The sequence below is a fragment of the Ursus americanus genome, chromosome X (assembly GCF_024610735.1).
Source record: "Ursus americanus isolate L20-20 chromosome X, mUrsAme1.1.p, whole genome shotgun sequence".
NCBI lineage: Eukaryota > Metazoa > Chordata > Mammalia > Carnivora > Ursidae > Ursus > Ursus americanus.
In genome coordinates, this window is record NC_142164.1 from 19,676,940 (window position 1) to 19,689,472 (window position 12,533).

The 12,533-nt window shown below is 39.2% G+C and overlaps 1 protein-coding gene across 12 annotated transcripts in view; it reads left to right on the top strand.

Moving 5' to 3' along the window:
* ENOX2 (ecto-NOX disulfide-thiol exchanger 2) overlaps nucleotides 1–12,533 on the top strand; it is a 267,809-nt gene that overhangs the window by 221,224 nt on the left and 34,052 nt on the right. For 11 of the 12 annotated variants that reach the window (XM_087859910.1, XM_087859911.1, XM_087859915.1 and 8 more), the window contains 3 exons: nucleotides 4,702–4,908; nucleotides 9,720–9,953; nucleotides 12,100–12,312. In XM_087859910.1, coding sequence (XP_087716036.1) covers nucleotides 4,702–4,908; nucleotides 9,720–9,953; nucleotides 12,100–12,312 — 654 coding nt within the window. The remainder of the gene's footprint in view (nucleotides 1–4,701; nucleotides 4,909–9,719; nucleotides 9,954–12,099; nucleotides 12,313–12,533) is intronic. The other variant, XM_087859920.1, reaches the window with a different exon arrangement.

Genomic DNA, 12,533 nt, shown 5'->3' on the forward strand with positions numbered 1-12,533 from the left:
ATGGCAAGTATGATTTTTGCTAACACCCCAGACTGTGAAGGTGTGATGGGAAGAGGGATTTGGTATGCCTGAATCCCTTATCTTCTCCAGAGCCTACCAACCTTGTCTGCTAAGGCCTTGATTATAAACCCCAGTACTTAGCCTGCCTCTGATATATTCTGCCTCTGTCTCTGGTATATTCTCTTGCACTCAATGGCCTCTCAAGCAATAAGGTCCTGTAATTTGGGGACTCTCACAGTCTCTTTATGCAGCCATCAAATCTGCTTCTGTCTTGCTTCATTAGAACATATCTTTACCATCAATTCCTCACCCTCTCCCACCTGACACTTCATCCAGGTGCTTGTCACATATACAGAACCCAAAAGTCCTGGAGCTCCCATTGCTCACAAATGCCAAGTCCAACTCCTGACTTCAGAAGCCTTTCACTGGTATGCTTCATGTGACTTCAATCCGTCATTTCTACTTGCCACTTACCCACCTGTTAGTCAAGTTCAACTGCTTCCCAGTATCACATTCCTCTCCAGCCCAACTGCAAGCCTATCTTCTCCTGGAACATTTCCACATGGAAGATACTGAAATTAAAACAATAGTTAATCATTCATTGCTCTAATGCATTTTCACTTAAATATTGGGTGCTATGTCCAATGGATAATTTTTACCCCTTAAGTTACTTTATCTCTCTGCTATTTTTAGTACTAGTGACCCCTTCATCCTTTTTGAAACAATACGTCATTTGAAAGTGTAAGAATGATCAAGACCACTAGAGAGATTATATAGATCAAGAAAGGATGACAAACAAGCAGAGTGCCCTGAGGAATTCCAACATTTCGAAATTTAAAAGAGAAAGAGGGAGTTTGCATTTCTGTACAAAAGCCCTCTTTACTAGCTGTTTCCAGTTTTTTTCAATTGTCTTTTAAATCTTCTTCATTTATGCTTTCACCCCACCCCTCTATCAAAATGTCCCTTGTTTAAGAACTCTAGTGACTTTATAATACTGAATCCTGTAGTCAATTCTCAGTTCTCTTCCTAATTGACCTAATAGTCACATATGACACAGTTGGTTACTCCTTACTCATTGGTATACTTTCTTTACTTGGCTTTCAGGATACGACAGTATTGGTTTTCCTCCCACTTCAGCTGATAGACCTTCTGCATGGAGAGGTTGCATTTTGAGTCTACTGTCTAGTTAACAGAAAACATGGAATAAATGGTGGAATATCACCTGCTACGTGTGTACAGAGATGTGGGAAAGCACCCAGGAGCCAGAAAAAAAAAAGCAATTTTTTCATTTTACTATTTCAGAACAGGCCAACCTCATTTTGGCTCCTAGGGCTGGGTTCTATAAAGAAAATTAGAGAAAGTGGGTAAATTGAGAATTAATAAAGATTCACCAGTCTTCTGATTACCTCCAATCAGTTGGAATTACATTAAAATATATCTGACCCCTGCTGATTGTCTAGGGGGCCTTCAGTCTTGGACTGTCTAATAAAATCAACTCAAAGACTTTACAGTATGTAAATTCCAGCAAACCAGTGAGTGATCTGTGACGCTTCTTTGAAAAGCAAGATACATGCAAGTGGTTTATAGGTCTTCCATGCTGCCCCCTACTTCACTTTTCAAAGATCAGCAGTGACTCAGATCTTAATGCTGATTTCCCCCAAAAGGGCTCCCCAGAGTAGGTGCTTAGTTATAATTAGAGTTGCTAGAAGCTTCTCCTTTTCCATTACCAGAGATTAAAGTTCTTTATACTCTCAGTTATCTTGAGTCATTTACATGAAGTTTTCTTCTTCTCTATCCAGAGTAGTGGTTGGGATGTTAGAAGAGTTTAGCACATTACCTGATTAATAGGTGGACTTTGAATTTGCTCTCCTATGGAGTTATCCTTGCTGTGCCCAGATCACTGATTTCAGTGGGATTAGAAAATCAGACCCAGACAACAAAGTGCTTTGAGCTGTTAATTGAAGTACAAGTACTATCCATTAAGGAAGGTAGTACAGCCCATTGCCTTGTTGAGTGGCATACACCTAAATCTTAGCGAATGCTATCAAAGAGGCTTTCTACATTTACCCAAGGAAAATAAATAAACCCCAGCATTCTTGACCCCACTCTTAGTGGCTTTTATGCTTTCTTACTTAGCAGTTACCACAGAATAATCACAGCATCTGAATAGGATGATGACTTCATCACAGAATTTTTAAATCCCACAGAATTTTTAAAGGATTAAAAGCCTTTGTATTTTCGGTGTTATATGTAACTGTGGCAGTAACCAGACATTCCTTAGAGTCTCTCAGTGGACCGAAACGTAGACCTAACTAAGCAAACTTAAATAATATAAAAAGATGATCATTTGCGCCACAAAAAGTTTCTTTACCATCAAATTCCTTAAATAGCAAACTTCAGAAGAATTCTAAAAAGGGATTTTTGGCTAAAGCCCTTGATTTGAAAACATGGCTCTGTATTCCATGGTCAAAACCATTTGTGTCTTCACAGCTGTAGATTCCTCTATTGAGAAGAGTGATTCCTTCCCAAACCAAGCCTTATCTGAAGATATGGATAAAGCAAGGAGCTGGGAATTTAAAGTCCAGGTCTTAAGCTACCACTCCACTCCAGACCTGTGGTAGGGCTTTAGAAAGCCTCAGATTGGTGATCAGGAAACCTGGGTTCTATAACAGTAAATAATAATAATACTACAATAACTACTATTTATTGGGAACCTATCATACACTAGGCATTGTACCACTTGCAATATAGACAGTAGATTATCGATTATCTTACAAAAACCTTTGTAAGGTAGAAGGCAGTATCCCTATTTTACAGATGAAAATATGAGGTTCTCAGAGGTTATGTAATTTTCACAAAGTCCTATAGACAGTTATAAAGTTAAGGTTTAAATCCAGGTTTACCTGCTCCAAGTTCATGTTCCTTCTCTTTCTATCCAATTTGGTAATCTTGAATGAGTCACTCAGCCTCACTCAGCTAAGGTTTTTCTCTGTAACAGGAGAAGTTTAGACCAAGTCAGTGGTTTTCAATCCTAGCTACCATTAGAGTTGCCTGAGGAGCTTTAAAAAAATAATGCACAGGCTGCACCCAAACTAATTAAATCACTCATTGGAGTGGGCCCAGGATTTTCTTGTTTGTTTGACTCCCAAGTTGATTCTAATGTGCTGTCAGAGTTGAGAATCACTGAAAGTGTGTGATATTAGAATCCTTCCATTTCTTAAAAACTCAGAAGCAGAAGTCTCAAGAGATTCAATTTCCCCCTTTTTGGCTAAAATCAAATTTCTCCAGTGCCCATGACTAAGACATTTCAGATTCCTACTCACTAGGTTATCTTCCTTTTCCTTTTAAACTTCTCCTATAGAACAAAAGACCAATACAGTGAATTCTTGAAATAACAGATATTTTTAAAATTAACAGAAACTTTATAAGTTCCCTGAATCCCTTTACCCCTTTTATTGACTAAGTAAAGGGGAAGAGAGCATCATGAGAACCTGATTATTCTGAGCCACACTGATAAGACAGACAGTGGTAGCAAAGTGAGGAAGCTAGAGATGCTCATACCCAAGGAGGCTCCCAAATCATCCACTTGCCAACTTGGATAAATGTCAAGCGGGGACCTTGGCCTGATCTACAAGTGAGGCTCATTTAGTTTTGCATAGGAGCTGTAATCACTAGTTGTTGAGCTCTCCAAATCTTGAGCTGGGAGAATTATTGTAAGAGCTGAATGGAGAGAATGGATTACACAAAATAAATCCTTGCAGATAAAAAATCAACACTAAAAAAAAACCCTTGACCATCACACTTTGTTTTGTTGGGCCGTGAACTGTAGAATTTTGCTTGGAAAATGCTTGGATACATATAAATAGCCAGACGGAGCTGGCAGATAAAACAGGCTTTATGTATAAGATGAGTGAGTAGAAAGCATACTTTTTTAGCAGAGGGAGAATCATCTCATTAAGTAGGTTTGTAATGACTCTCTATAGCCAAATTTATCTCACTTTAGTTAATGATTTCCCAGACGAGCTTACTTTCTCTGCTGTCTTTCATACTTCCCTCTAAATGCTGCAGGATTGACTCTGGACCTCGCCTCTCCAGCCAGAAATTTGAAGAAGGACTCACTGGTATCAAAAGACAAAAAAACCTAGAAAGCATGGTTTATAGTCTGGCTGACTTTGTAAGCCAAATCATTCTGGTACCCATAAATATTTTTGTAAATGTTTACGCCATCATTGTCAAATTAATTCTGAAATGGTTCTTTCAGTAAGCATGAACAGAGAATTTAGTAACTATAAACTGAATTAAACAACCCTTCTCTCAGGGACCTTGGTTCTGAGAATTCCAGAAAGTAAGAATTTAAAGTGAGTGGGATTTCCCCCCAACTGTCTTCCTAGCAAAAATGACTGAAAATTGGGCATAGCTGAGTTGTCACAACACAAGTAAAGAACAGAATTAAAGAACTCTGGATGGGACAGACAGACGGGTCTGTCTTTATCATTTAGGCGTCATGGTCACCAAACCATTGAATAAAATTATTTCCATGTGCTGTGGAGCAGAGATAAGCGCCTTAGAGGCCACATGCTTCTGGCACTTTGGCCAGAGTCTGATGGGGGCTGTAGGGCTATCTCTGGGACATGTTAGATTTCTAGGAGGTCTGTCCCAAGCAAACATCTTAATTTCAAACACTTTTGCAATTCTGCTCAGATCTTCCACCTCCTGCAACTCGAGAACGACCACCAGGGTGCAAAACAGTATTTGTGGGTGGCCTGCCTGAAAATGGGACAGAGCAGATCATCGTGGAAATGTTCGAGCAGTGTGGAGAGATCATTGCTATTCGGAAGAGCAAAAAGAACTTTTGTCACATTCGCTTTGCTGAGGAATACATGGTGGACAAAGCCCTTTATCTTTCTGGTAGGTGTTTAGTTATGAACAGTCTGCCTACCAGGCACAATGCAGAGATTGTGGATCAGTGTATTTGCATCTGTGGCAGATAAAGTTTGGGCTTAATGGTAGCCCCTCTTGCCTTCAGAGATGGAAAATGAGTGTTTCCACCCAACGTCTTACTTTAAAGTTCTTTGGCACTTCTCAGTTGTCTCTGTTGTCCAAAACTCCTTATTTGTCACATCTAAGGGCCTTGATTATCTGTCTTACCTTGCAGCACCATCTCCCAGTTCTTCCCTCACGTACCATGTCCTAAACACACTAAGCTAATTCTAGTTCTCAGAATGTGCCATGGTGCTTTATGCTTTTTCCTCTGACTATAATTACCTTTTCCATCCCACCTGCCATATATACATCCTCACACCCCAAAGCTCCAGCTCAAGCATAATCTCTTCTGAAAAGCTTTCTCTGACTTCTCTCCCCACTGTGCCCCAGGCTGGTCTGAGCACCCCTTCCTTAGCACTTCCACAGTACCCAATGTTTCCTCCTAGCATGACACCTATAGCACCATGCTAGGACTGTCTCTTTCCACATCTGTCTCCCTGAGCAGAGTATGAACTCCTTAAGGGAAGGGACTGTGTCTTATCTAATTTTGAATCCCCAGTATCTAGGGGGAGGGGAGGTCAGTTAGATGCCTGTTGCAACAGGCCAGGGAAAATGTAATGAGGGTTTGAAAAAGTAGGCTGGTAAAGTAGGGAAGGAGAGGAGGAAGAAGATGTAGAATATTCCTTTTTTATTAAGTTTTTAATTTTAATTTCAGTTAGTTAACATATAGTGTTATATTAGTTTCAGGTAAACAATATAGTGATTCAACACTTCCATACATCACCCAGAGCTCATCCCAGCAAGTACACTCCTTAATCCCCATCACCTATTTCCTCCATCCCCGCACCCCCCTCCCCTCTGGTAACCATCAGATTGTTCTCTATTGTTAAGAGTTTGTTTCTTGGTTTGTCTCTCTCTTTTTCCCCCCTTTGCTCATTTGTTTTGTTTCTTAAATTCCACATATGAGTGAAATCATATGGTATTTGTCTCTCTGACTTATTTCACTTAGCATAATACTAACTCCATCCATGTCATTGCAAATGGCAAGATTTCATTCTTTTTATGGCTGAATAATATTCCATTGTAAAAATATACTACCTCTTCTTTATCCATTCATCTGTCAATGGACACTTGGGCTGCTTCCATAATTTGGCTATTGAGATGTATAATACTCTTATTACATTTGCTAAGTGCTGTAAAAGGTACAGAAGATTTGACAGCACTTAGGAATGATAATAGAGCATTCCACAATAGACTGTTTTAATAAGAACTTAAAGGTCTTGAAAAACTCTGAACAGTTGTACATAAAAGATGACATGCTGCTCAGGAGGTATCCATCTAAACATCATTGAAATCAGCTCTCTGGCAACAACTATGTCCTGGAAACATTCTCAAGGCTGCCAGGGGAAAGGGGATTGCAATCATCGGTGATGTAAAAACACTAAATTTTGCCCTTTAAATTTGAACCTGCTCCCTGAAAGCTCATAAGCGCTAGAAATCTCCTGAATTGGATGGCTGTTCTCCCACATTGTTTAAAAAAAAAAGGTTAAAACAAACAAAAATCCTTTAGAAAGGGGGCTGGGAATGTAGAAATAACCATTTTTTTTTCTATTGGAGTTTGAGCATCTTAGGGAGCTAACGTTGTGCACCGTGTACCAATCTCCTAGCATCATAGTATCTGTCATGTGTTTATACCAAGCTTTCATATCATCCTTTTGTTTGATCCTCTTCATGATCCTGGGAGAATAGGCAAGGCAATCATTAATAGCCATTTTTCTGATGGCTCAGATGATCAAATAAGATGACTGAATGTGAAAGCGCATTGTAAACTGTAAAGAGCCCTAGCAAAATGTGCTTATGAAATGTATTTATTCTTCCTCTTTCTAAAAAGAATGTGTAGCGGTTTTAGTGTAAGGGGCATTATTCTTTATAACAGCTTCATTGAAGTATAATAATTGACATACAATGAACCTCACATATTTCAAAAATACAGTTTGGTTTTATTGACACATACATACAGCTGTGAAACTATCACTACAGTCAAAATAACGGACATGCCCACCTCCCCCAAAAGCTTCCTTCATATTCCTTTTGTGATCCATTCCTCCTGCCCCTCCCTTCTTCTCTCCCCAGGCCACCACTGCTCCATTCTCTGTCAGATTAGTGTGCATTTTCTAGCGTTTCATATAAATGGAATCATATATTATGTATGCTCTTCCTTCCTTGGTATAAACTCAAATTTCCATTTGATGTCATTTTCCCTGTGCTTGAATTTCCTTTAACAATTTTTATAGTGCAAGTCTGCTCCTGATTAATTCTTCAGCATTTGTATGTATCAAAAGGAATTTATTCCACCTTTCTGTTTGAAAGATATGTTCTCTGGACGTAGAATTCTGGGAGGACAGGTTTTTTTTTTTTCTGTCAGATGTTACTTCATTATCTTCTTGCTTGTATTGTTTCCAACAAGAAATATGATGTTATCTTTTTTGTTTCTCTGCTCATAATGTGTCTTAAGTCTATGGAAGCTTTTATTTATTTATTTATTTTAAATAATTCTTATTTTGTTATATTAGTCACCATACAGTACATCCCCAGAAGCTTTTAAGATATGCTCTTTTTTTATTATGGTGTTGAGAAATTTGATTATTATATGCCTGGTATAATGTCCTTCATGTTTCTTATGCTTGAGTTTCCTTGAAATTCTTAGATCTCTGAGTTTTCATTAAATTTGGACATTTTTCTGCCCTTATTTCTTCAAATATTTTTTTTTCTATTCCCTCCCCTCTTTCCGGGCAGGGCCCCAGTTAGGGTGTAGTAGGCCCCTTGAAGTTGTCCCACATCTCACTGGTACTCTGTTCATTTTCTTTCAGTGCTTTTCCTCTGTATTTCATTTTGAATAGCTTATATTGCTGTGTCTTCAAGTTCATTAATCTTTTCTTCAGCAGTGTCTAATTGCCATTAGTCCTATTCAGTGAATTTTTTTCAACTCAGACATTGTACTTCAAATCTCTAGAAATTTGATTTTGGTTCTTTTTTATGTATTTTGTGTTACTAGTTAATATGGTAACATTGTCTCTAACTTCTTAAGCGTATGAAATTCAATTATAATAGTTGTTTTTATGTCCCTGTATATTAATTATATTATCTGTATCACTTGTGGGTCCATTTTGATTGGTTGATTTTTTAATCTTTCTTGTGATTTTCCTGCTTCTTTGAATATTGGATAATTTTTTTATTGGATGCCAAACATTGTGAATTTTACCATATTGGGTACAAGATATTTTTCATTCCTGTATGTATTCTTGAACTTTGTTCTGGGATGCAGTTAATTAACTTGGAAAAATTTTTTATCCTTTTAGGTCTTGTTTTTTAAGCTTTGTTCAGCAGAACCAGAGCAGGATTTAGTCTAGGGCTCATTTTTCTCCACTAAGGCAAAACCCTTCTGACTACTCTACTCAATACTCTGTGAATTATTCATTTTTTTCTGCTCTGGCTTGTGGGGAAAGGAACTATTGCCAGCTCTGTGTGAGCTCTGGGGATTGTTACCTCTAATCCACAGGTAGTTTCCACATACACACACACATGCAGACTTCAATGTGAGCTAAATAATAATGGAGGACCCTCTGCAGATCTCTGAAGTTATTTCTCTGTATAGCTTTCCTCTTTCCAGTACTCTGCCATATAAACTCTGTCTATCATAGCCTCCCTGGATTCCTAGTTCAATCTCTTCAACTCGGGGAGATCAACATGCTTTGACTGAGTTCCTCTCTCTGTCCTGAGGCCTGGAAACTCTCTCCATGTAATAAACTGGAGAAATCATAGGGATCACTTCATTTGCTTCTTGTCTCTCAGTGATCTCTGTCTCATTGCCCAATGTCCAATGTCTTAAAAACCATTGTTTCATATGTATTTTCCATATTTTTAGTTATTTAAGGCAGGAGTTGGTCTGCAAGCTTATGCTGAGAATGAAGTAAAATACATGTGTGTGGAAGGAGCTAGCTCAGCTTCTGAAACTTAAGTTAATAAAAACTTAATAAATGTTTTTCACTTTTTTGTTAAGAGGTTTAACTTGGGTAGTACAGCTGGCACAAAAAGTGGAGATATGGACTTGAATCCTGGTTTTCTGAATCCTGGTCTTATAACACTAGATTACAAGCACACTACCTCTTTTTTTTAAGGATCCCAAATTATATATCACCTGGCTCACATACCACTCCCCATCATATCCATTTTTTTACCAGAAAAAAAAAATGTTCAGGGTTGCCAAATACATCTAGGAAGCAATTTGGGGGATTGAAATGCCAAGCTGCTCCATTTAAATTTTATCAAAATTCTATGTAGTGGTATGACTGACATTCCTGAAGTTATTCAAAGACACCACAGTTTGAGGCTACCTTTCCCATTCTTTCCAACCCACGGTGCCGTATAAGGTTCATTCTTAATACCATTACCCCTAGAGCCTCCCCCTATCAGAGGTAGGGTGGCAGATGGAGGAATATAACTCCTATGAACAAGATTGACCCAACCCACAGAATAGTAAACTGTGATCAGAAATGAAACTATACCCCAAGTCATTTGATGGTTCACCTCACTAGTAGTGGGGAGAGAATTTAAGGTTATGTGGTCACTTGAAATTGCCACAGCCACATTGGAAGCACTGAACTGGGAAAAGTACTTAACAGTTGTTCACCCACTGAGGTAACTTGTACTTCTCTCTCTCCCTCTTCTGCACTTAGGTTACCGCATTCGCCTGGGCTCTAGCACTGACAAGAAGGACACAGGCAGGCTCCACGTCGATTTTGCACAGGCTCGAGATGACCTGTATGAGTGGGAATGCAAACAGCGTATGCTCGCAAGGGAGGAGCGCCACCGTAGAAGGTTGGAAGAAGAAAGATTGCGCCCACCATCCCCACCACCAGTGGTCCACTATTCAGATCATGAATGCAGCGTTGTTGCTGAAAAACTAAAAGGTACAGAAAGCACTTGAGCTTTGTGATTAAAAGAACTCTTTTCTTTGGGGGAAATTTAATAGATATATTTGTATTTTTGGCAATTATCCTTTGAATTTCCCACTAACGGATTCTAAGCATTTCTTGTGTTGGAGTTTTGCAGGTAGAGAGGTGTACCTTGTAACTGAAGAGCCAGAAAAATTTGTCACTCACACCTGTGTCTCTACTCCTTCGCTGCCTCAAGGGATGGCATTTTGCTCTCCATACATAAGATGACTAGGACAAGATGCATTTTTCCCACTTTTCTACATCAGAGAATTTTAGCTGTGATTCATGACTTGGGACCTGTCAGCATCCCATTTCATTGTGGATAACAAGTTAGTTTTGAATTCTAAATCAGAATGATAGAAGTTGATGTCACCCTGGAAAACTCTGGTAAAAATTCCCTTTCCACAGATGAGAAAATGGGGGCCCAGAGAGTGGTCACAGTGTCCATTCTTAGATGGCTCAGAGACTTAGCTACCACCAACCAAAAGACAACTTCTTTAATCACTTAAAATGGCCAACTTATTTCATGCAGTAACTATGGAGACTTCGAGACATTGCTAAATCAGACCGTTCTCCCTTTAGTTTTTGTTCCTGTTCCCCCTGCTTGACTCTCAGAGCCATTATTCCAATTTAACATTAATTGCCCTGCCTGGTCTCCTGTGTTAGTAGTTCAAATCCAGTCTTTTTCATTCTCCAAGTATGGTTGATTTTATTGGATGAATGCTGGTGTCCTATTGATGTTGTTGATGATAGCAACCTGGCTCTAACGGTATGAATTTTCCCTGCTTCTTGTGCTCTAGACTCAGCACGATGCTGCTAATTCCACTGTCCAAATAGGTCTCATTCACCAAACTTGTTTGCAACATATAGCCTAAGGGATTCACACATTTAAGAAATCCTTTGTTTGAATTGATTTTGTCTTCCTGTAAGAGAAGAGAGACACAGAGTAGAGATACAGAAACAATGGTACATTTTGAAAAGCTGGAATGGCTGAAAGTATTGGTAAAACGTCATATTCATAGGACACCAAACAAGTCAGTTTGAATTTTTTTTAAAGAATGAATGTGCTGGTGTGCGGACCTCATGCAAGAAATGAGCAGCAAACATAAAGATTGTATGCAAATAATGAAATAAAAAGCTATCCTAAAGAGGAGGCTTAACTCTCATTATATGTCTGCACTGAGAAATGGCAAGAGGCAAGAAGTTCAAATCGCAGTGAGAGCTATTTCCAGTGGACATAAAGGTTTCTAGCCAGACAGAGATGTGGAGCCCTAGAACAGGCCTTCAGTAGGATGCTAATGGATCTCTCTCTCAGGAGCCTCTAACAGAATATATAAGTGCCTATATCAGGAAGCTGGACCAGAAGCTTTGGATAAGCTGTGCTACTACTTTAACATCAGAGAACAACTCCTAACTAGCTGCAGAAATCTACTTGGAGGATTCCTCAGGCAAGAGAATCAGGATGTGGAGAAATGTAGAAATAGAATGAATTACATCAAACTGGATTGTGACTGGGACTGAGTGAAAAGCCTGGGGCTATGGACTGAATGCAGGAGTGATGCTATAAAAGGTTAAAAATCTACGTGTTGATGCCTAAAGAACTACCCATGTAACTCTTTCTTAAGGCTTCTTCCAACATTATAATTTCATGGATCCAGGATAAAGTTACTATCAAATTCAAGTTAAACTCAAGATTCAGGTTTACTTTTCCTTATTATAAAAACAGGACTGTAGGGTTCTGAAGTTCTCTCGTGGATAATTCATACATTACACACCTGCACACACACACACACAATCAGAGAGGTTAAGAAATTCACAATATGTGAAAACTCTAATCGGTAAACTTTTACTCTAATCAGTAAACTCTGTATCCGTAAAGAAAACATTAAAAAAAAAAAGAAGAAGAAACAATTCTCTTTCTGAAAATTCTTCATAGACTACAACCAGTCTGACTACTTTTGGGGTCTTTCGTCCTTTCAGCCTGCCTGCCGCCTGTGTGTGCACGCACGGCTCCTCATCCTCCGCAGTTCGTTTAACAACCACTTCCAACGATTGCCAGCATGTTGGGTAGATAGAGACATGGTTACTTTTGATGATTTGAAAAATCTTCTTTTTTCAGATGATTCTAAATTCTCAGAAGCTGTGCAGACCTTGCTGACCTGGATTGAACGAGGAGAGGTGAATCGTCGCAGCGCCAACAACTTCTACTCTATGATCCAGTCGGCCAACAGCCACGTTCGCCGCCTGGTGAATGAGAAAGCTTCCCATGAGAAAGACATGGAAGAAGCAAAGGAGAAATTCAAGCAGGCCCTTTCTGGAATTCTCATTCAATGTGAGTAGAAGTCAGAGTTCTGTGGAAGGGTGAGAGGGCGCTTCACTTAGGCGCCACATTCTCCGCCAAGGAACCAGGCTTACAAAGCCATCCTGTGTCAAGGGGCAAGGATCCCTTCTTCACTGCCTTGTGGTCTCCTTGTATTGCCAAATGCCCAAACTCCAGTTTAATGGGATACATGTGGGAACCTCCTATGTTCATTTTTCCTGGTATATCTCCTT